Source organism: Lepus europaeus, chromosome 11, assembly GCF_033115175.1.
Source record: "Lepus europaeus isolate LE1 chromosome 11, mLepTim1.pri, whole genome shotgun sequence".
NCBI classification, from domain to species: Eukaryota; Metazoa; Chordata; class Mammalia; order Lagomorpha; family Leporidae; genus Lepus; species Lepus europaeus.
This window is the reverse complement of record NC_084837.1, coordinates 23,184,127-23,207,794: the sequence shown is the minus strand read 5'-3', so window position 1 is coordinate 23,207,794 and position 23,668 is coordinate 23,184,127. Positions and strand designations below refer to the sequence as shown.

The 23,668-nt window shown below is 43.6% G+C and overlaps 1 protein-coding gene across 1 annotated transcript in view; it reads right to left on the bottom strand.

Annotated features, from left to right (window-relative positions):
- FERMT2 (FERM domain containing kindlin 2) overlaps positions 1 to 23,668 on the bottom strand; it is an 84,588-nt gene that overhangs the window by 48,646 nt on the left and 12,274 nt on the right. The window contains exon 3 of the mRNA XM_062205119.1: positions 4,633 to 4,866. Coding sequence (XP_062061103.1) covers positions 4,633 to 4,866 — 234 coding nt within the window. The remainder of the gene's footprint in view (positions 1 to 4,632; positions 4,867 to 23,668) is intronic.

Sequence of the window (23,668 nt, the reverse complement as noted above, 5' to 3'; positions counted from 1 at the left end):
TTAAAAAAAAAAAAATCTTGAAAAAAAAAAAAAAAAAAAGAAACACATTAGGAATTAAAGGAAACACATGCCCAAGCACGGAGCAGCGGGGACTTGAACTGGCGCCCAAGTGGGATGCGAGCACTGCAGGCAGCAACTTTACCTGATAAGCCACAGTGCTGGCCCCTGCCCAGGGATCTTTACAGAACATTTATTCAAAATGCTGAAGCAACCAAGATGTCTTTTGGCAAGTGAATGGGTAAATAAACTGATGAGAGCTGTGTTATGGTACGACAGGTTTAGCTGCTGCCTGCCATGCCAGTATCCCATATGGAAGCTCCAGTTCAAGTCCAGTTGCTCTACTTCTGATCGCGTTCCCTCTCATGTTGCCTGGGAAAGCAGCTGACGATGGTCCTAGAACTTGGGCCCCTGCCACTCCTGCGGGGGACCTGGATGGAGTTTCTATCTACTTGCCTCAGTCTGGTCCAGATCTGACTATTGTGGCCATTTGGTGAGTAAACCAGCAGTTGGAACATCTCCCTCTCTCTTGCTCTCACTCTACTTTTCAAATAAATAAATTTTTTAGAAGATATTATTTATTTATTTGGAAGGTAGAGTTAGAGAGAGAAAAAGAGAGAGGGAGAGAAGGAAGGAGAGACAGATAGAGACATCTCCCAACCACTGGTTCACTCCCCAAATGGCCACAATGGTCGGAGCTGAGCTGAGCTGATCCAAAGCCAAGGAGCCAGGACCTTCTTCTAGGTCTCTCTTGTGGGTGCAGTGGCCCAAGGACTTAGTTTATCTTCTGCTGCTTTCCCCGGCACATTAGCAGGGAGCCAAATCTGAAGTGGAGCAGCCACGACTGGAACCAGTATCCATATGGGATGCCAGCATGGCAGGTGATGGCTTAACCCGCTACACCACAGCATCGGCCTCCAAATATATAACTCTTTAAAACAAACTGTGGTACATCCAGATGATGGAATATTATACAGCACTAAAAAGGAATGAGCTCTCAAGCCATGAAAAGATGTGGAGGAGACTTAAACACATATTACTAAGTCAAAGAAATCAATCTGAAAAGACTATACAATGAATAACTCCAACTGTATGAAATTCTGGAAAGGGAAAAGCATTGGAAATAATTAAAGATTAGTGGTTGCCAAGGATTAAGGAGGAAGAGGGATGAACAAGCCAAGTAGAGAATTTTTAGGTCCAATTATTCTATACAATGCTACTACAGCGAACACATGTCACTGCATGTTTTTCCAAACCCAGAGCATAAAGGCTCTTCAAAATGTCCAAGGAAAATACATATTGTGGGAAAAAAAAAAGCAGATTTCAACTTCTTTTGCAAAATACACTTATCTTTCAATTCCATCTTTTTGCAAACTTTTTGCAGACCCACAGTGTAACACCAAAAGTGAACTCTAACGTAAACTATGGGCACTGAGTGATAATAATGTTTCAATACAAATTCATCAACTTTAAAACATGTGCCACCGTGGTGCAGGATTTCGAGCGTGAGGAAGGCTGTACATGTGCCAGACAGGGGACATACATATGAACTATGTGGCTTTTGCTTCATTGTGTTGTGACTCTAACTGTAGTCCAAAAAAGGACAACTGCTATAAACACACAATTCAAAAAAGAAACTCAGATTCCAAAAAGATACAAAAACACATTTCACTTGGTAAACTAAAAGGAAATACTGGGTTTTTTGTTTTTGTTTTCCTCAGAGAAGCAAACCATTCAAGTGTTAACAGGGGTTTGAAGTGGTGAGCTTTCATATACTGCCAGATGGAATGTAAGCTGATACAACCACCTGGGAGAACAATTTGATGGTACTCTATAAATGAAAGCACAGCAATTCTTTCAGCTTCTAGGAAAATATTGAACAGAAATTCTTGTGCATGTGTACAGAACTAGTTAAGAAAATTCGCACACAGCAATGGCAGTAACATGTCTCATTTATGGATATTTACAGAGATACATGTGTTTATGTATTTTTTAAAAATAGTGAAGGGATACACACTACAAATGAGACTCATGAAGTTATTCCTACTTTAAAGTTTAGCAAAATGGTGATGTAGCAGGAAGGTTTAGCACCTGTGATGCTGGCATCCCATGATGGCACCGGTTCCTGTCCTGCCTCTCCCTGTGTTCCCCAGCTCATGTATGAGACAGTCCAGGAAGAACATTCACTCATGTGGTCCAGCCTTGAGCCTAGGTGCTGATGTCAGCAAGGAGGACTGGATGCTCCATAGCTACCCCACCAAAAAAAAAATGTTTGCGCTTTCAACATGGAGGGGTGGGGAAGATTCCTGTTGAAACATTTGCTCTAACAGTGCAACAATCTAAATACACATTAACAGGGCTGGCATAGCGGCACAGCTCCCTGCTAATGATCCTGGGAAAGCAGTGGAAGATGGCCAACTCCTTGGACCCCTGCCACCCTTGTGGGAGATCAAGACAGAGGTCCAGACTCGTGGCTTTGGCCTGGCCCAGCCCTGGCAACTGCAGCCATCTGGGGAATGAATCAGTGGCTGGAAGGTCTGTTTCTCCCCCTCTCTGTAACTCTTTCAAATAAATAAATAAATCTTTTAAAAAAAAAAAAGCCCATTAACAGGGAAATATGGTGTGAATTAACAGTACATCTGTACTCTGAATTACTATGAAAAGCTTACATGAGGGACCAGCATTGTGACACAATAGGTTAGGCCATGCCTGCATTGCCAGCATCCCATATGGGTGCTAGTTCAAGTTCCTGCTGCTCTGCTTCCTAGCCAGCTCCCTACTGGAGCACCTGGGAAAGCAGCAGCGGATGGCCCAAGTGTTCGGGGCCCTACCACCCTGTGGGAGTCCCAGAAGAAGCTCTGGTTTCAATTAGGCTGGGCTGCTGCAATCATCTGGGGAGCAAACCAGCAGAAAGAAGATATTTCTGTCTCCTCCCCCTTTCTCTAACTCTGCCTTTCAAATTAAAAAAGAAAAGTTGAGAAGAATAAAGTGTAGGGCCAGTGTCGTGGTGCAGGGGGTTAAGCTGCCCCTTTCGACACCAGCATCCTGTATTGGGAGCACACGTTTCAGTTCCAGCTGCCCTACTTCCGATCCAGCTCCCTGCTGATGTGCCTGGGAAAACAGAAGATGGCCCAAATGCTTGGGACCCTCCCGCAGCCCACGTGGGAGATGCAGAAGCAGCTCTGGGTGCCTGGCTTCAGCCTAGCCCAGTCCCAGCTATTGTAACCGCGTGGGTAGTGAATCGGAAAATCAAACAGCTCTTTCCCTCTTTGTCATTACCTCTCCTGGTTACTCTCCCTTTCAAATAAATAAAATCTTTGAAAAGTTTGTATGTTTATGTACATAGCACATGGAAAAATTTCCAAACCTCATCGTATAAAGGAAACAAAATGATCCTATTACACCTCAAATCTAACACACACACACACACACACATGAATATGTTAATGATTTAAATTAAAACATAGAAAGACACCAAACTGCCAATAACGGTTACCTATGGCAGGGAAATTTACAATGTATGTCTATATTGCCTGATGCTTTTACAACTCTGTGTGTTCATGGATGTGGAATATAAAAACTACAGCACAGGGGCCAGTGCTGTGGCCTAGCAGGTAAAAGCTGCCACCTGCAGTGCTAGCATCTCATATGCACACCAGCTCGAGTCCTGGCTGCTCCACTACTGATCCAGCTCTCTGCTGTGGCCTGGGAAAGCCTGGGAAAAGACAGCCCAAGTCCTTGGGCCCCTGCACCCATGTCGAGACCTGCAAGAAGCTCCTGTCTCCCGGCTTCAGATAGCACAATTCTGCCCATTCAGGAAGTGAACCAGCGGATGGAAGACCTCTCTTTCTCTACCTCTCTCTAACTCTGCCTTTCATAAATAAATAAATAAATCTTTAAAAAAAAAAAAAAAAAACCCTATGGCATAAAAAGCTGCATTTCTTCTACTTAGAATTAAATCATGAAAAGTCATTAAGAATATCTTTAATCAAGAATTTTTTAAAAGAAGGAATATGATAGCCCTGTCCTATTGGTAATGACAACAGTTCACATTTTCCCTGATAGCTGAATATTTCCTGTCATACCGACCTAACTGGGTCAGCCAAAAGTAATCCACATCGCATTTCAGAGAGCATAAATAGAATTACTACAAGGGTGTTCAAACTGGAGACTGGGTAAGGAAGACAACACTCACAGTCATTTCCTCAGAAGCTGTGTCAGGGCCTCAATGAAGGGAAGTGACACAATCCGTCTGATTCACTAAAATCAAATAGTGGCTTACGTGAAGGAAGCCCTGCAAAAAGCCATAGCCCTCTAAAAGCCTCATAATGCTCATTCCCTTCCTACATTCACACAAATAAAGTCATCAGAATAAAGTACTACATAACAATAAACACATGTAAAATAAATATAAACTACATAACTGTAAGGGAAAATCGCTCCTAGATTCTTCCTGCTCCACCTTAACACTTCTTTATCTTAAATTTATATATAAAAAAGCAGAAAATTCACGAAGACATACACACTTATGTGGCTCACTCCAATCTCCACCCCCTAGGATAAGCTAAATGCCAGGCACCAGTCGTATTTACATCCATGACTTGTACTTTAATGAAGAAATGAGCAAATACTCACTGAACGTCTTACAGATGTCAGACACAGCTTTGAAGACTCTATCAGAGAAATTCACCTTCACCTTCACATACTTCATGTTGGGCAGCTGCAGGCGGAGCAGTTTGTGCTGAGGCGTGAACTGAAGCTTGGCGTCTGCCTGAATGCCGTACTTATCCAGGGTCCAGTGTGTCTTAAGCAGCCAAGTTCTCTTCTTTTCCCACCAGAGAGCATGATCAGACCAATCCTTTTTTACATCTAAAAATCCAACAAACAAGATGAACCATTAAAAATTACCAGGATTAACTTAAGAGAATTTAAAAGGAGATTGAGTACTTAATGATTATTAAATAAATTAACTAAACATTAAATATCTGTTCCACGATAGGGACAAAAGAAATACTAAGAGCTGAGAAAGCATAAATGCTAATCAAGTCAAGCTTAAACTGGGACAGATAAGTGATAAAGTGCTCTGTTACCAGTGAACACTAGCTAGAATGAGAAGGATCAATACAAACTGCAGGCGGTAGGTTCTGGGCTCAGCCTAGATGGACGGACAGTAACAATCTGGGTAACGGAGGTGAAAAGGCTTGTAGTTTGTGAGGCTGCAGAAGTATGTGAAGGTATGTAAAGGGAGGGGAAATGTGGAGAACCAGCACGAACAAAAGCCAATATCCTAGTTGAAGAGGAGCAGCGTGGGAAAGGTACTATCTCCAAGGAACCCTCTATACCCAAGAGAAAGCTCTAAAACCAAACAAAACCCCTACATGCCAACCACATGCACTTTCTGAAGTACATCCCAAGAGAAGCGATTCACAAAGTCCTGTTGTTGGGGCCAGTATTGTGGCACAGCAGATAAAGCCACTGCCTGCGATGCTGGCGTCCCATATCAGCGCCAGTTTGTGTCCTGTTGTTCCATTTCTAATTCTGCTCCCTGCTAATGGCCTGGGAAACAGCAGAAGAGGCCCAAGTGGTTGGGACACTGCAACCCACATGGGAGACCTGGAAGAAGTTCCAGACTTCAGATTGGCCCAGCCCTGGCCATTGTAGCCATCTGAGGAGTGAACAGCAGACGGAAGAGCTTGTCTCTCTAACTATGCAAATAAATAAATCAATCTTTTAAAAAAAAAGTCAAACTGTCCATCGTTTCCCCCTTTAACATATTTTGCAACAAGTATGAGACAACACGCAAGCAAGCTAAAATAAACCAAATATGAAAAGAACATAAATTACTCAAGATCTGGCTATTCCTATATAAGGCAGATGCTAATATTAGACACGCAGATAAAGATCTAACTTCAGCTAACTTTCAAAGTAGCAATAAAAGTAAAGGCTTTCTGGTTCAATTACATGTTAAGTTTATTAAGTACCAAAAAAAAGGGAGAAGTGGTATTTCCAAAAAAGAACAATGGCTTAACAAAGTCTTCCAGGGAAAGAAAAAAGATCTGAGAGACAACCATATTGCAAATAAAGACTATCATACTTCTGATACAAACTTATGTTTAATACAGTTTTAAAAAGAGCTTATCACCTTTAAGACATTAATCTGTAACTTACACACACACACACACACACACAAATGGTTTACCAAGTAAAAAGTCAAATTCCCACAAACATTGTTTGCCTTTCAAATAAAATGAAAATTAAAAAATTTTAAAAATTGTTAAAGGAGAAGGCCAGGGTATCTTCCCACTTCTTTGGTTTGGGGTTGCTCCACAGCCATTACATTTCCAGCACTTCTGAGCTGCCAGAGATTGGACTGGCTCTCCTGCACTGAGGCAGGACAAATCGAGATGTCAGAATGCTGGGGCTCTGTGCACCACAGCTGCATTTGAGCAGTGGTTGAGAAAAGGGTCTCAACAGCACCTGTTACAAACCTGAAAGATTTCACAGTGGTAGCATAGCAAAATCCATGCTATAAAGGCATAATAAACGACAGACTCAATCAACGTGGTCCAGCACCAGGTGCTAAAACACAAAGGACAAAGACCAACCTGTCAGAGCTCTTTGGAGTACACGTGACACGTAAGCTTTAATAAAGAGCCAGTTTGAGAGCCAGCGTTATAGCGTAGTAGGTTAATCCTCTGCCTGAGCACTGGTTCTAGTCCTGGCTGCTCCTCTTCTGATCCAGCTCTCTGCTATGGTCTGGGAAAGCAGGGGAAGGTGGCCCAAGTCCTTGGGTCCCTGCCCCAGCACAGGAGACCTGGAAGAGGCTTCTGGCTCCTGGCTTCGGATTGGCACAGCTCCAGCTGTTGCGGCCATCTGAGGAGTGAACCAGCAGATGGAAGACCTCTTTCTGTCTCTCCCTCTCCCTGTAACTGTCTGTAACTCTACCTCTCAAATTTAAAAAAAAAAAAAAAATTATTAATTTAAAAAAAAGAGCCAATTTGCTGTGTGAAAGGACTACTGGTCAAAAATTGGACTTCAAGTCAAAATTATGTAACTGGACCCTTGTTACTACAAGAAAGGAGTTGGCAAACAAAGAGTGACTCAAGGACCAAATCCTGTCTTTTGTCTTTGTATGACCCACTAGGTAATAACAGTTTTTATATTTTTAAGTGGTTGGGGATACTGGGAATCAAAACTTCATATAACTTCTATATAAAATCCAAATGTGTACATAAATATTCTATGGGGTGTGGTCACCATCACCCAGGCCCATCTGTGTTGTGACTGCTTCTGCACTACATCAGAGTAGTGTACTCTTGCCAGAGACCTCAGGGTCCACAAACTCCCAAGTGTCAACTACCTGGATTTTTACAAAATAACTCCACAGGCCCCTGCTGTACGCATGTCATCTTAGACTTCACCAGGTAATTGTGCAGTAAAATCTCAACTGTCCATCCATTAAGTCTCAAACTCTGACCTCAGAAACACGTACCTCCCCTGACGTCTGTCTTTCCCTTCAAAACCTGAGCCTCCCCTGCCGACTAGCAACACAGCTAAGACCAGGCTTTTTACTCAGAGAAAACAGCAGCCAAGTAACAATATAGGGGACCACACAAGATAAAAGCAGAGGCAGACACCAGAAAAATCCCAGAAAGCAAGTAGCCCTCATGCCAAAAGGTACAAACCAAAACCATTCTGATGGCAAAGTGAAAGATTATGCTGGGGGCTGCGTTGTGCCGTAGCAGGTAAAGCTGCCACCAGTATGCCAGCATCCTATATGGGTACCTGTTCAACTTCTGGGAGCTCCACTTCTGATCCAGCTCCCTGCTAATGGCCTGGGAAATGCACTAGTGTTTGGGCCCCTGCCACCCTCGCTGGAGACCTGGATGAAGCTCCTGGCTTCAGCTATCTGGGGAGTAAACCAGCAGATGGGAGAAGCTCTCTATCTCCCCCTCTCTGTAACTCTTCCAAGTAAATAAATAAATCTAAAAAAAACAAACAAACAAACAAAAAAAAAACAAAGATTATGCCAAAAGATGGACAGATTGGATTGTGGGAGCTTGTGATACACAAAGGCACTTGAAGAAACGTGAAGAAAATGGAATTAAAAGGCAAGTTGGGGCCAGCGCTGTGGTGTAGCGGATAAGGCCACCACCTACAGTGCCAGCATACCATATGGTGCCGGTTTCGAGTCCCCACTGCTCCACTTCTGATACAGCTCTCTGCTATGGCCTGGGAAAGCAGTAGAAAATGGCTCAATTCCTTGGGCCCCCCACATCCACGTTAGAGACCCAGAATAAGTTTCTGGCTCCCAGCTTTGCAGCGCCACTCCAGCCAGGAGTTACAGGTATCTGGGGGAGTGAACCAGTGGATGAAAGACTTCTCTGTCTCTCCCTCTGTCTGTAACTCTACCTCTCATACAAATAAGTATTAAAAAAAAAAAAAAAAAAAAAAAAAAGTAGGGCCGGCGCCGTGGCTCAACAGGCTAATCCTCCGCCTAGCGGTGCCGGCACACCGGGTTCTAGTCCCAGCTGGGGCACCGGATTCTGTCCCTGTTGCCCCTCTTCCAGGCCAGCTCTCTTCTATGGCCCGGGAGTGCAGTGGAGGATGGCCCAAGTGCTTGGGCCCTGCACCCCATGGGAGACCAGGAGAAGCACCTGGCTCCTGCCTTCGGATCAGCACGGCTCACCGGCTGCGGCGGCCATTGGAGGGTGAACCAATGGCAAAGGAAGACCTTTCTCTCTGTCTCTCTCTCTCTCACTGTCCACTCTGCCTGTCAAAAATAAAAAAAAAAAAAATTTTAAAAAAGGTTTATTTTATGCAAAAATATTTTAAATCCATGCACTGTAGGAATCTTCAAAAAGTCCACAGACAATGCATATCACAACAAACTATGTAAGGCCTTCAAAATGTTTCATGTGAAAATAAACTTTTTAAATTCCACTTTCCTTGAGTTTTTTGAAGTATCTTCCTATGTTCAAATAGACTTTTGGACCATACTTAAGACTCAGCACACTACCAACCTAGCCAGCATTAATTTTAGAGGAAGCACTACTACACAGTATGAACTTTGAATACTGCCTATAAAAATAGTAGTCAACTCAACAAATAGCTATTCCATACACCTACTATGCACAAAGAGTCACATTATTCTAGCACTAAGGCTATTTTGGTTTGTGGAGAGGTATCTAAACATGTTCCTTGTGGAGGGATGAAGGATGGCTTCTCTTACTCCACCACCTTGGTGATTTCTCTCAAACCAAATTATGTCAGAACCTGGGAAAGTGTTTCTGGTGGCCAGTTTTAGACAGGGGTGACTGATATTTCAAAATCATTACTGAAAATTTTGAAAATTACAGTGGTGGGATATGCAAGACTGAAAACCACAGAGTGTGTGCAAGAAGTTTGTGTGACAGCAGAAATGATGAATGCTGGCTTAACTAACCATGGTTGGGTGATAAGTAGAGAAAAGGGGGCTCGCACTGTGGCAGAGCAGGTAAAGCTGTACCTGCAACGCTGGTACCAGTTCACAACCTGCTAGCTCTCCTTCCGAATCAGCTCCCTGCTAATGGCCTGGGAAAGCAGTGGAAGAAGGTCCAAGTGCTTGGGCCCCTTCACCGATGTGGGAGACCCAGAAGAAGCTGCTGGCTTCAGCCTGGCCCAGCCCTGGCCATTAGAGCCACTTGGGGAGTGAACCAGCTGATGGAAGATCACTCCATCAAGAGAGAGGTCATCAAGAAGAGGTCTCTTCCTCTCCTTCTGTAACTCTTTCAAATAAATAAATCTTACCAAAAATATTAGACAACTGAATGCAACATGCATGTGCAGGCACCCAGAAGTAGCCTGACGCTTGCCATGGTAGGAGTTAGCAAGTATCACCAGAGCAGACTCATTCATCAGCATTACGTCACCATTCAAAAAGGAGATCATGCTCAAAACACACTCCAACAGTCAATTTTCCCAAAGTCATGATTTCTTTTTTTTTTTATTTATTTTTTATTTTTTTATTTTTTTTTATTTTTGACAGGCAGAGTGGACAGTGAGAGAGAGAGAGACAGAGAGAAAGGTCTTCCTTTTGCCGTTGGTTCACCCTCCAATGGCCGCCGCGGTAGCGCGCTGCGGCCGGCGCACCGCGCTGTTCCGATGGCAGGAGCCAGGTGCTTCTCCTGGTCTCCCATGGGGTGCAGAGCCCAAACACTTGGGCCATCCTCCACTGCACTCCCTGGCCACAGCAGAGAGCTGGCCTGGAAGAGGGGCAACCGGGACAGGATCGGTGCCCCGACCGGGACTAGAACCCGGTGTGCCGGCGCCGCAAGGCGGAGGATTAGCCTGTTGAACCACGGCGCCGGCCCCAAAGTCATGATTTCTAGTTATTCTCCAGGTACAGTTCAAATTTCCTTCATCTGGTAGATTGGGCTTTAAATTTTTTTGATTTTAGAGTTTTAGAAGCAACCAACCACAAATACAAGCTTTCTTGGAGTGAAAGACTAAGGAAGAAAAAACTATTCTATTAGAAAGATAGTTTATTTTTCTTATTTGAGAAAAGATCTTATGATTTATGAGTAACTTTGGCATCTTTCATAATTCTTTGGGAATCAAGAAGTACTTACCTAAGTTCTTACTTTTATGTTAAATTTTAATTCTTTAAAACATTTTGCCAGGATTTTGCTAAGAATTATTCCTGTGTCTCTTATTTTACCAATCTAAATCGCACAGTACTTACGTTGCACATAATATCTGACAGGCATCCAAACTCAAATCATGAAAATTGCAAATTGCTAAAACATTATTATTTTAAAGATTTAATTTATGTATTTGAGAGGTAGAGTTACAGACAGTGAGAGGGAGAGACAGAGAGAAAGGTCTTCCATTCACCAGTTCACTCCCCAAATGGCTGCAATGGCCGGAACTGGGCCGATCTGAAGCCAGGAGCCCGGAGCCTCCCCCAGGTCTCCCACACGGGTGCAGGGGCCCGAGCATTTGGGCTATGTTCTCTTCTACTGCTTTCCCAGATAACAGCAAAGAGCTGGATTGGAGAGGAGCAGCCAGGACTAGAACCAGCACCCAATGTGGGATGCCGGTGCCACAGGATTAACCTACTATGCCACAGCACCAGGCACCAATTGCTAAAACATTATAACTGAATTAAGCAAGAGTCCCTCCATCAAGAGGAACAGGATGCTCCTCAAATTCAGGGAGAGGCTGAATATTTATTTTACAAATATACTATCTGTGGGGCTGGTACTGTGGTGTAGCAAGTAGAGATGCCACCAACCATGGCCCAGCATCTCTTATGGGCACCGTTCAATTCCTCGTGCTCTACTTCACATATCTAGCTCCCTGCTAAACTGCCTGGGAAAGCAGCAGAGACTGGCCTACTGCACCCATGTGGGTAACATGGAAGAAGCTACTAGCTCAAAGGTGTGGGCCACCTTCTTTTTTAAAGATTTATTTTATTTATTTTAAAGAAAGAATTACAGAGAGGTAGAGAGAGAGAGGTCTTCCATCTGCTGGTTCACTTCCCAGATGGCCACAACGGCCAGAGCTGAGCTGATCCGAAGCCAGGAGCCAGGAACTTCCGCTGGGTCTCCCAAAGGGGTACAGGGACCCAAGGACTTGGGCCTCTTCCATTGCTTTCCCAGGCCATAGCAGAAAGCTGGATAGTAAGTGGAGCAGCCAGGACTCAAACTGACTCCCATATGGGATGCTGGCACTGTAGACTGGGGCTTTAACTCACTGCGCCACAGCACCACTCCATAACTACATTTTAAAAATAATTATTTCCAGGGCTGGTGTTGTGGCACAGTGGGTTTGGCCACCACCTGTAGTGCCAACACACCATACAGGCACAGTTTGTGTCCTGGCTGCTCTACCTCCAACGAAGTTCCCCACCAATGGCCTAGGAAAACAGTGGAAAATGTCCCAAGGGCTTGGACTTCTGTACCATATGGAGACCAGGTTCCTGGCTTTGGCCTGGCCCAGCCCCAACCATCACAGCCATTTGGGGAGTGAACCAGAAAATGGAAGATTTCTCTGTCTCTCATTTTCTCTTTAATTCTGCCTTTCAAATAAATAAATAAATCTTTAAAACAAAAACAAATATTTCTGGGGTGGTCATGATGGCAAAGCAGATTAAACCTCTACCTGGGACACCAGCATTCTGTACTGGAGAGCCTGCGTTCCAGTCCTGTATCTACTTCCAATGCAGCTTTTTATTAATGTGCCTGGAAGACAGAAGATGACGACCCCAGGGACTGGGTTCCTGCCACCCATATGGGAGACCAGATGGATAGAGCTCCTGACTCTTGGCTTTGGCCCGGACCAGCCCCTGCTGTTGCGGGCTATTCCAGCTGCTGGAAAAAATCTGTTTCTCCCTCTGCCTTTCAAGTAAATAAATAAAACAAGTTTCTCTTAAAAAAAAAAAAAAAAAGGATCTCTTATTGGTAAGAGTTTGAAAGGAAGAATTGGTTATATGTTACTTTTAAGTGGCTTGAATTTCTGCTTCCAAATGTTTTAGGTATACATTTATCTAAGATTTATTCAGAGCCGGCACTGCGGCTCACTTGGCTAATCCTCCGCCTTGCGGCGCCGGCACACCGGGTTCTAGTCCCGGTCGGGGCACCGGATTCTGTCCTGGTTGCTCCTCTTCCAGTCCAGCTCTCTGCTGTGGCCCGGGAAGGCAGTGGAGGATGGCCCAAGTGCTTGGGCCCTGAACCCCTTGGGAGACCAGGAGAAGCACCTGGCTCCTGGCTTCAGACTGGCACAGTGCACTGGCCTTAGCAGCCATTTGGGGGGTGAACCAACAGAAAAGGAAGACCTTTCTCTCTCTCTCTCTCTCTCTCTCTCACTGTCTAACTCTGCCTGTCAAAAGAAAAAAAATTCATTCAGATGAGAAATGCAAAATTTGTTCAGCATTCTCAAGTTTCTATAAATCAGACACAAAGTTCATATTATATAATATATAAGATATAATATATAGTAATATATATAGTAAAAATGTATATGTCCTCAAAGTTTCCATGTACTTACACATCAAAAGTTTCCTGTCAAAGATTACCTAATGTAATATAAACTTTGTGTCTGATTTATAGAAGCTTGAGATATATATGCATATATAGTATGACATATATATGCAGTACATATTTAGTACATACATATGTAGTATATATACATATACTATTTTCATTTCACTTGAAAAAGAGATACAGATTGGTCTTCCACCTGCTGCTTCACTCCCTAAATGCCTGCAGCAGCCAGGGCTTGACCAGGCTACATACCAAGGAGCCTAGACCTCGGTATGGGTCCCCCACATGGATAGCAGGAACCCAACTACTTGAGACATCATCTGTTGCCTCCCAGGGTGGACATCAGTAGGAACCTGGATCGGAAGTAGAAGAGCCAGGGCTCAAATCAGACATTCTGATATGCAATGCAGGCAAAGCAGCATCTTACCCACTGTGCCAAATGCCTTGTTTTTGCTGTGTGTGTGTGTGTGGGTGTGTCAATGTATTCTGCTAACAGAAGTATTGTTATTTCTGCTGTTTCCTTTGTTTTAGGATCCTCTTGAACTCAAGTAAGATAATATAACTATTACCATATTCAAAAGTTTAGCTATGGGGCCGGAGCTGTGGCAACTGCGGGAAAAGCTGCTGCCTGCAGTACCAGCATCCCGTATTTGCACCGGTTCGAGTCCTGGCTGCTCCTCTTCCGATCCAGCTCTCTGCTATGGCCTGGGAAAGCAGTAGAAGATGGCCCAAGTCCTTAGGCCCCTATACCCACATCAGAGTCCTAGAGGAGGCTCCTGGCTCCTGGCTTCGGATCGGCTCAGTTCCAACCATTACAGCCAACTGGGGAGTGAGCCAGCAGATAGAAGACCTCTCCTTCTCTCTCTGTGTAATTCTGACTTTCAAATAAATAAATAAATCTTTAAAAAGAAAAAAAGCTTACCTTGTCTTTACTAGTCATAAAGCATACTACTTACCAATCCTACTGTGCTGGTAACAATACTGCTGGGCAACTGTTCTAACAAACACTACCGTAAGCAAGCCATGCAAAGTGACCGACCAGCGAGCATCAAAGGCCACCGTCTTCCATTTACCTACTCACACCTCTTTCAACTTATAGCACTCTCTCCCTCTCACTTCATAGCCAGATAGTAAAACAACTGCCCTAAGTTCACCATCAACAGGTCCAAGACACGATGGGCCAATCCTACTATGCTTCTTCTAACCATCACTATGCATTGATCTTAACAACCCTCTTTGAATTTCTCAGCATCCTCTGACTTCCACAGATAACGAGGTACTCCACTGACAAAACATACACAGCAGCCAACAGACTGAACTGCATTTCCTTTCATGTCAACCTCACACACAAGCCTTCTCGGATGTGGACTCAGATGGGCTTCCTTACCTAGTGATGAAAGAAGCCTCTCTTCCTCTCTATCGAAAACCCACTCCACTACCCACGTTCTGTGGCCCTTCCCATCGCCTAGTAACCACGTCCTGGCCTTACACTACCTCTCTAGGCACCTCACCCACTCCCGCAGCTCCAACACCCTCATTTATTTCTAGCCTCAGTTTCTGCTTAGAGTGACAGGTGTACATCTACTGCTCATCTCACCTCTCCACTGGTTCTATCATAGCTATCTCAAAGTAGCTGAAACAACAGCTTTTCCTATGCTTCCTGCTACTCACTAGGATCAGAATCAATCAATTTGCTCAGTCCAGGAATCTAAAGTCACTTCCCCTCACTCCCAACATATACCAGCAAACTCTGTCAATTCCACTTCTGAAAAACTCCCCCTCATTTTCCACCATCACGGCTCTAGTTCATCCTACCTTCACTGCTTCCACTGACCATTACGGCAGCTCCCACACGGTCCTCCTTGGTTCCATCCAGCACTTTCCAGAGAACAGCCTGAGCGGTCTACTCAGCACTTTCTAATCACGCCTCTGCTGAAAACTGTTTTTAACAGCTTCCAGCTGTACCTAAACAAGACCCAAGTGCCTCGCTACTGTCTATGAAGCCTCACACCACATGACCAGCCGACCGTCTAAATCCTTCCCATGCTACCCACTCTTCCTCTGTAGCCTTTGTTTCAGTTCTGAGATCTGTCTGGTAAGTAAGCTCATCTCAGCCTCAGTGCCCTTACTCGTGCTGTCTCCCTCTCACCCTTCAGATGTTAGCTTCAAGTCCATGTTCTAAGAGAAGCCCTTCATAACTGCCCTACCTAAAATGACCCTCCAGTGTTGTGCCATCCATTACTCACTACTTCAGTACACTGTGATAGCAGTTACAAAAATGTGTATTCAGGGCAGGCGATAGATGGCCCATGTGCTTTGGGCCCCTGCCACGCACGTGGGAGACCTGGATGAAGCTCCTGGCTCCTGACTTTGGCCTGGCCCAGCCCTGACTGTTAAGGCCATCTGGGGAGTGAACCAGCCAATGGAAGGTTCCTCTCCCTGTCTCTCTCTCCCTCTTTAAAAAAAAACAAAACAAAACAACAAAAAACAATGAATTCCTTTGCTCAAGACAATACCAACTGTACAAAATACTTATATTTCAAAAGTTCAGTTTTAACACTTAGGATTCAGATTCACCACGGAGAAACATTGTAAATAATAGCTGGGTTCCAAGCCAGACTGTAAGTTATCTACCCCAATACAACCCAAAGTATATTACTGGCAATAATACACTATACTGATCATAATAAGGGTCTCTGTAGGATTTACATGGAATATTTCAACTTGAGATGTAAGATATAACTGCCAGGGGGGTGGCGCTGTGGCATAGTAGGTTTGGCCTCTACCTGCAGTGCCCACATCCCATATGGGTGCTGGTAATGACTGCTCCACCTTCAATCCAGCTCCCTGCTGATGGCCTAGGAGAGCAGTGAAGGATGGCCCAGGTGCTCGGGCCCCTGCACACACGTGGGAGACCTAGAAGCTCCTGGCTCCTGGCTTCAGATCAGCCCAGCTTCAGCCACTGCAGCCACCTGGGGAGTGAACCATCAGATGGAAAGGCCACTCTGTCACTCTCTCTGTAATTCTGCCTCTCAAATAAATAAATAAATCTTTTACGGAAAAAAAAAAGAATATTAGCAGGCAGCACCTGTGGAGTGTGGATCGCAAAGGGATGAAAGAGAATGTTGCTGGTCAGTTGTGAGGAAGACAAGCTTTCCTGCTAAATAAGGAATCTTTCCACAAACTCCAGGAATTAACCTACTTCCTCTTTCCCAGATACAATTTGTTGCCTTAGCGAGAGTTTCTTTCCTGTTCTAGGTTAATGACAACGGAAGAGTTTTTAGCTTGCTTTCCTTTTCCATTTCTGAAGCAAATACATAAATCTCCTGATGTTTATAGTGATACTGCCAATAATGTATAAAGACAGCAAGTAAAATTAATGTTTAAATCGATTTTTAAAATGACCTCTACTCTTATTGAAATGTAAAGGACATTAATCTCAGCATTCAATCATATTATCTTTTGTCCTTACTCTCAACTCCTCAGGCTTCTCTCCTCCCAAACTCCTCTTTCAATTCTCATATGAGGACCACAGAGCTGCCCCCTGCACTCTGCCTTTTCTTTTAGATGTACCCTTTTGTTCTTTTCTCGAGTCAGACTTTCAAAAATGGAAACAGGAGGCAATTGGATAGAGTACTGCTCCTCAGTCAATATAATGAATTCCCAGGCAATAAGCGAGGAAATGAAATAAAAAAAAATCAGTAAGATATTCACTTGAGAGGCATCTATAGTACAAATGAGAGATAGACAAGGAAAATAAGCCGAAAACATTAAAGTTCAAAAATACCAGAGACAACCAGCCAACTTAAAAATGAAAGATGAGGGCCGGCGCCATGGCTTAACAGGCTAATCCTCCGCCTTGCGGCGCCGGCACACCGGGTTCTAGTCCCGGTTGGGGCGCCGGATTCTATCCCGGTTGCCCCTCTTCCAGGCCAGCTCTCTGCTATGGCCTGCGAAGGCAGTGGAGGATGGCCCAAGTCCTTGGGCCCTGCACCTGCATGGGAGACCAGGAGAAGCACCTGGCTCCTGGCTTTGGATCAGCGCGATGAGCTGGCCGCAGCGGCCATTGGAGGGTGAACCAACAGCAAAAAGGAAGACCTTTCTCTCTGTCTCTCTCTCTCACTATCCATTCTGCCTGTCAAAAAAAAAAAAAAAGAAAGAAAGAAAGATGAGGATCTGAATAAGCACGTTTTACATGGGTCATAGAAAATTCCTGTTTCTCTCTCCTTCCCTGTCACTCTTTCAAATAAATATTTTAAAAAGTATTCATGATGGGGCTATGGAGAGAGAATTAAAAAGGGGAGGGTTTGGGGTCAGCATTGTAGCACAGCAGGTCAAGCTGCTACCCGTGAGGAATGCAGGTTCCAGTCCCAGCGGCTCTACTTCTGATCTAGCTCCCTGCTAATGCACCTAGGAAAGCAGAAGATTATGGCCCAAGTATACCCTTGGGCCCCTGCCACCAATGTGGGGGACCAGGATAGGGCTGGCTCCTGGCTTCAGCCAGGCTCGGCCCTGGCCATTGCAGCCATTTGAGGAGTGAACCAGTGTATGGAAGATCTATAACTCTGTCTTTCAAATAAATAAACATAAATTTTTTAAAAAGGTGTGTGTGTGTAAGTGGGGGGGGAGTCTGACATCAGAAAATTTACTACATTATTCTGGGGAGTATGGCTGGACCTAAGGCAGAAACTTCAGAAACCAAAGTGAAGGACATAACTAAGCTAGAACCATGGTCTCAATGATACTACTACAGACTAGGGAAGAAAGATAATGGTGACAAAGCAAAACTAGAAAGTTCCTAGAGTGATAAATGGATGATAACCATGGCCTCCTAACATTTGCTGATCAATATTTATTATATCCCACGCATTTACTATATTCTCATAAAAATGCTTAGAAAATGCTATTATAATCCTTATTTTATAATGGAAAAAACAAAGGACAGAGAAGTCATATAACTTGGACAAGGCTCACAAAGCTAATACAAAAGAGTCGTAATTTAAATGCAGATCAGCCTGATTTCAGAGTTGGCATTCTTCAACAACATTAATCAAGATAAAGTTATTACGAAGAGAAGTTTGAGATTTTTTTAATTTGAGGACAAAGACTAATATTTAAAGATTCATTTACAATTCACAGCACAATCCTACTGATTATCCTTCATAGGTCTAATAGGGAACAACACAGGTATTTAGAGTAAAACCAGAGGTTTTCAATAAATTCACAGAAAATGAGTATTATGAAAAAATCATGCATGTATCTCAAAAAATTATGCACTAAAATAAATTTACCTTTTATTTCTATTTTCCATGAATTTACTTAAGATGAACTGGGAAAAAGAGCTTCTGAAGTAAAGACTGGAAATACCAAGTCTTGCCAGGAAGACTAAAGAGCCCTGGAGGTGAGAGATGCTCTAGCATCAGCAGTGCTGCTCCTTCCCTTCCTTAAAGTGGCACCTGCCTTTTCTACCTCTGGGCCGTGACCCGACACAGCTTAGAGGGCTCCTGTGAGCCAGATCACAAGCATTCCTCAAAGAAAAGGGCTATAGCAGATCAACACGAGAATTCTGGAGAGAATTCTGGAGAGAATTCTAACAAATTGTAAGTCCAACACCACCCAATCTTACTGCAACTTGCCTGATTTGTCTTTCCCCGTCAGCATTATAGGGAAGACCTCACATTTGTGAAAATTAAGAATCAAAAATGTGTTTACAAATCAACCCAATCTAAATTCTTCCTGTGGGTAAGCAAATCAGGCCCACTGAGGTTAAGTGACTTCCCTGAGGCCCAAAGCTCTTCAGAGGCAGAGGTGACACACCAGCACCCAGTTCTCAGACAGACCTAACTGGTCTGTCGACCAAACAGATGGCCAACATGAAGAACTGGTTGACAGACTAGCTTTCTGTGGGCCAGGCTCTGCCCGCAGGCACAGAGACTGCTACTATTAGATGGAGCCATTTCATTTGTTTCCCAAGGGCTATAGTGAAAGTCACTCAAGCTATCACTTCGCTGTTCTGATACTATCCCCTACATGGGGCCATCAGTCTAATAACAAACGATAATAATTTACTAACATATAAAGGATTCTACACTCCACATAGCATACTGGTGAAGTAACCAAGGTAGGTTATTTAGGCTATTCTGGAAGGAGGAGGTCCACACAATGGCACGGGCTCTGGTGCGGGACCCACCAGGCTGCATTAGCTCATGGCAGGAGTGTGCAGGAACCCCTCTTCTTAGAAAGCCTCCACCCTTAAAACCTGATCCTTTGGCTCCTGGCTTCGGATCAGCACGATGCGCCGGCCGCAGCGGCCATTGGAGGGTGAACCAACGGCAAAAAGGAAGACCTTTCTTTCTGTCTCTCTCACTATCCACTCTGCCTGTCAAAAAAAAAAAAAAAAAAAAAAAAAAAAAACCTGATCCTAGCCCAACTCTAAACACCACTGTCAGATTAAGTCCCACCCCCACACCAAGACTTTGGGGTCTACACTCTGGCAAACAGTTTCAGAGGACGAATTATATTCAAATAATAGTATACACTCAGCATTCCATCACCAAGAAGCTCATCAATCCAACTGATACCCAGGAAGACAAGATATTACACCTCAAGTTTAAGGACCAGACCATGGAAATTAATTCCACAGAGGAAGGGGCTGTAAAGGTGGCCCTGCCTAGAGCAAGCCAACATTACATAAACCTCTCAGCATTCATTCAGAAAACAAAACGTGAAGGAGTGTTTTCATTAAGTGTGTCTTTAACTAATTTATAATGGCAACTACAGACCATAAAACTCAAAAAAGGTACGGTTATTAGCTATGTAAGTGTCTGAAGAGTGCATATGCCAATATGTAAAATCAAACTGACTTTTTAAAAACGTTTATTTTTATTTATTTGGAAGAAAAATAGAAACCTTCCACCCACTGGCCATGTCCCAGAATGCAAATATCAATGCAAAAAAATTATAAAACGATGTAACAACTTTTGGTTTATATCAGATTTACTTTAATATAAATGCATACTCTATTATTTTAAAATAATGGGAATACCTTCCAGATCATGTCTCTCTTTCTTGTTTAAGACTACTCATTAGTAATCAGATTATTCTGCAAAGACAGACCAGAAGTAAATTTGTAAATTGATTTTATTCTAGAGGGACAACTGTTCTTTCCAGAACTATTCATTCTAATTGAATAGAATTTTCAACAGCACACTCTACAACATTATCATCTCGGACTTCCAGTTTTTATAATATGGTTATCAGTATATATCAGACATACATTACTGATTTCCAAGAGCTGTGAAGAACAGAAAAAGAATGGGACCAGTGTGGCGCAGCAGATTAAGCCACTGCCTGTGATGTCAGCATCTCACATCAGAACACTAGTTAGAGTCCCAGCTGTTCTGCTTCTGATCCAGTTTCCTGCTAATGTATCCAGGAAAGCAGGAGATGAGCCAAGTGCCTGGGCCCCTGCCACCCACATGGCAAACCAGGGTGGAGTTCCAGGCTCCTGGCTTTGGCTCAGCCCAGCTGTTGCACACATCTAGGAAATCAACAAGCCAATGGATGATCTCTTTCTCTGTCTCTCCCCCTTTGTCACTATGCCTTGCGAATAAATAAAATAAAACTTAAACACAGGATATGAATGCCTAGAAGTCCCCACTTTAACATCTAGTGAATCTCACTTTCTTACATGGATGTATTAATCGACAGGATTTAATTAAAGGAAACATTAGCAATGAAGCATGAAAATATTCAATATCCTGTCCTCCACTCCACCTCTACCCAACATACCAAATCAAGGAAGACTATATTAAGACTAAAAAATAGTAACTGCATTAATTTAATCTTATCTTTGAAACTGGATGTTTCTCTCTGTTATATTTTACTTCTTCTCTCAGCTTTTCTTTGCATCCAAATACTACGGATTTTACCTTTTTTTTTATAGTAGTAGGTACTCCATTTTTTTTTTTTTTTAAGATTTATTTATTTATTTGAAAGTCAGAGTTACACAGAGAGAGAAGGAGAGGCAGAGAAAGAGATGTCTTCCATTGGCTGGTTCACTCCCCAATTGGCCGCAACGGCCAGAGCTGTGCCGATCTGAAGTCAGGAGCCAAGAGTTTCCTCCGGGCCTCTTGTGGGTGCAGGGGCCCAACAACTTGGGCCATCTTTTACTGCTTTCCTAGGCCATAGCAGAGAGCTGGGTCAGGAGTGCAGCAGCCAGGACTTGGGCTTTACCTGCTATGCCACAGAGCCGGCAGTCTTTTTTTTTTTTTTTTAAGATTTAGTGCTTTATTTGAAAGGCAGAGTTACAGAGAGGCAGAGGCATAGAGAGAGAGAAAAAAGAGAAGCTTTCCATCCACTGGTTCAGTCCCCAAATTGTCACAACGGCCAGAGTGGGACCAAATCTGATGCCAGGAGCTTCTTCTGGGTCTCCCACGCGGGTGCAGGGGCCCAAAGACTTGGGCCATCTACTGCTTTCCCAGGCCATAGCAGAGAGCAGGACTGGAAGTGGAGCAGCCAGCACTCATATGAGGGTGCCGGCACTGCAGGTGGCAGCTTTAACCACCCTGCATTTAGCCCCTGGAATCTACCTCTTGAGCAGCTATTAATGTGTCCCTTTTTTTCCATTAACATTGCCTTAGTTCAGGTTCTCAACATTACTAGCCTACCCTAGTACAATTCCATTTTTCACCAACATTACAGAGTTACCTTTTTAAAAATAGTTTTTAAAAAAAGTAGTTGAAAGGGGGAGAGAGAGACAGATGAATAGATACAGCTCCCATTTGCCTGCAGAAGCCAAATGTGAGCCAGGAGCAGGTCTCCCTCATGGGTGGCAGGTACTCAAGTACTTGAGCCATCATCTGCTGCCTCCCACAGTGCAATGAGCAGGAAGCTGGAATGGAAGCAGAGGTTGAACTTTCATTCCAGGATGCTGGTCTCCCACGCTGTGGCTTAACCTGCCCATTTAGCAGTTATCTTTTAAAATGCAAATCTGATCATTTTACCTGTCTACTGAAAAACTTTCCAAGTTTGGGGCAGGAATTTGGGGCAGGGGTTAAGACACCCACAATCCCATATCAGAGGCCCTAGGTTTCAGTTTTCTCTCTCCCTCTCTCTGTATGTGCATATGTCTGCCTTGTAAATAAGCAAAATAAAATAAATTAAAAAAAAAAAAAAAACCTTTCCAAGTCTCATTGTTGATGTGTCTTGTAACTCCTCAATAGGATTCACAAATCTTAATCATTTGTGCCTCCAGTTACCTCTGTCTACAGGTTCCCAGCAACTCTGGATGCACCTTTATACTCTAATTTGTAAAACAAACTGGTGATTCTAGTCTCTGTGATTGGATACTTTCCTTTCTCCCTTTATCAAACCAACAAAACCCAACACAAGACCCAGCTGAAACATTATCATCTCTGAGTCTTTGCCAACCCTCTTGCCCAAGCAGCTAAAGCACATCCTAACACTCCAAAGAGTGTCACACTTCATTTAGTTCAACAACCTTTCCCGCAACAACCTTTCCCGCTAGACGAAGGGTCTTTTATTATTGTATTCATTCTTTATCTCAAAGGCAGAGCCAAAGTCCTGGCACATGCAATGAAACAATAGATGTAATACACAGGCAACATGTAAAGCAATTGTAACAATGAATTGAAAAACTGTAATTGTCCCACAAATTTTTATAAGATATCAGGAACTTTTAACTATCAGTCATAAATGCATAAACAGAAATGAGAAACTAGCAAAAACTGGAAGATAAAAATTAAAAACACTGATAAGTTTTTATAAAAGGTGCCTGTAAAACTCATCAAGAGTGTCTCTCGAAGTGTATGCCTCCCTTCGTTACGCCCTGGCAAGCTTTCCTAAGTGTGGATCAACTTCCCACATTTTAGCCAGTGTACTTTCAATGTCATTAAACATCTCTGAGAGCTCTGATATCCAATTTTGCAACACCACTTCCTCTGGGAAGTCTTCAACCCTTCTGGCACACCACTTCCCTCATTTATATCAAGTTCACCTTCACCAAACTCCTCGGGCTGCATATGTAGTGTTCCTCTAAAGGCAAAGGCATCTGTGTTCTCACAATGAGTTATTTCTTTGAAAATTCTACCAAGGCTTAACCCAAATTTCACTTTCAGCATTTCATTATCATTTTGGTTCTTTGCATCAGTTTTACCTTTGTTAGTCAATTCTTTCAATTATCCATCTTTGTTAAATACCACAAATAATTACTATTTAAAGGCTATCTTTAGAAGTGGAAATCATCCTTTGACAAATGTCCTGGAGGGGCTGGAGCTATGGTGTTGCAGGTAAAGCCACGCCAGCAGTGTCAGCATCCCAGAGGGCTGTTTCAGGCTTAGGTGCTCCACTTACTATCCAGCTCTCTGCTATGGCCTGGGAAAGCAGAAGATGGCCCAAGTCCTTGGGCCCCTGCACCCATGTAGGAGACCCCAAAGAAGTTCCTGGCTCCTAGCTTTGGAATAGCTCAGCTCTGGTTCACTCCTCTCTCTCTCTCTGGCTCTACGTCTCTCTGTAATTCTGTCTTTCAAATAAATAAAATAAATCTTTAAAAAAAGAAGATGGCCCACCCACATCTTTGGGCCCACTGCACCTGTGTGGGAGACCCCGAGGAAGCTCCTGACTTT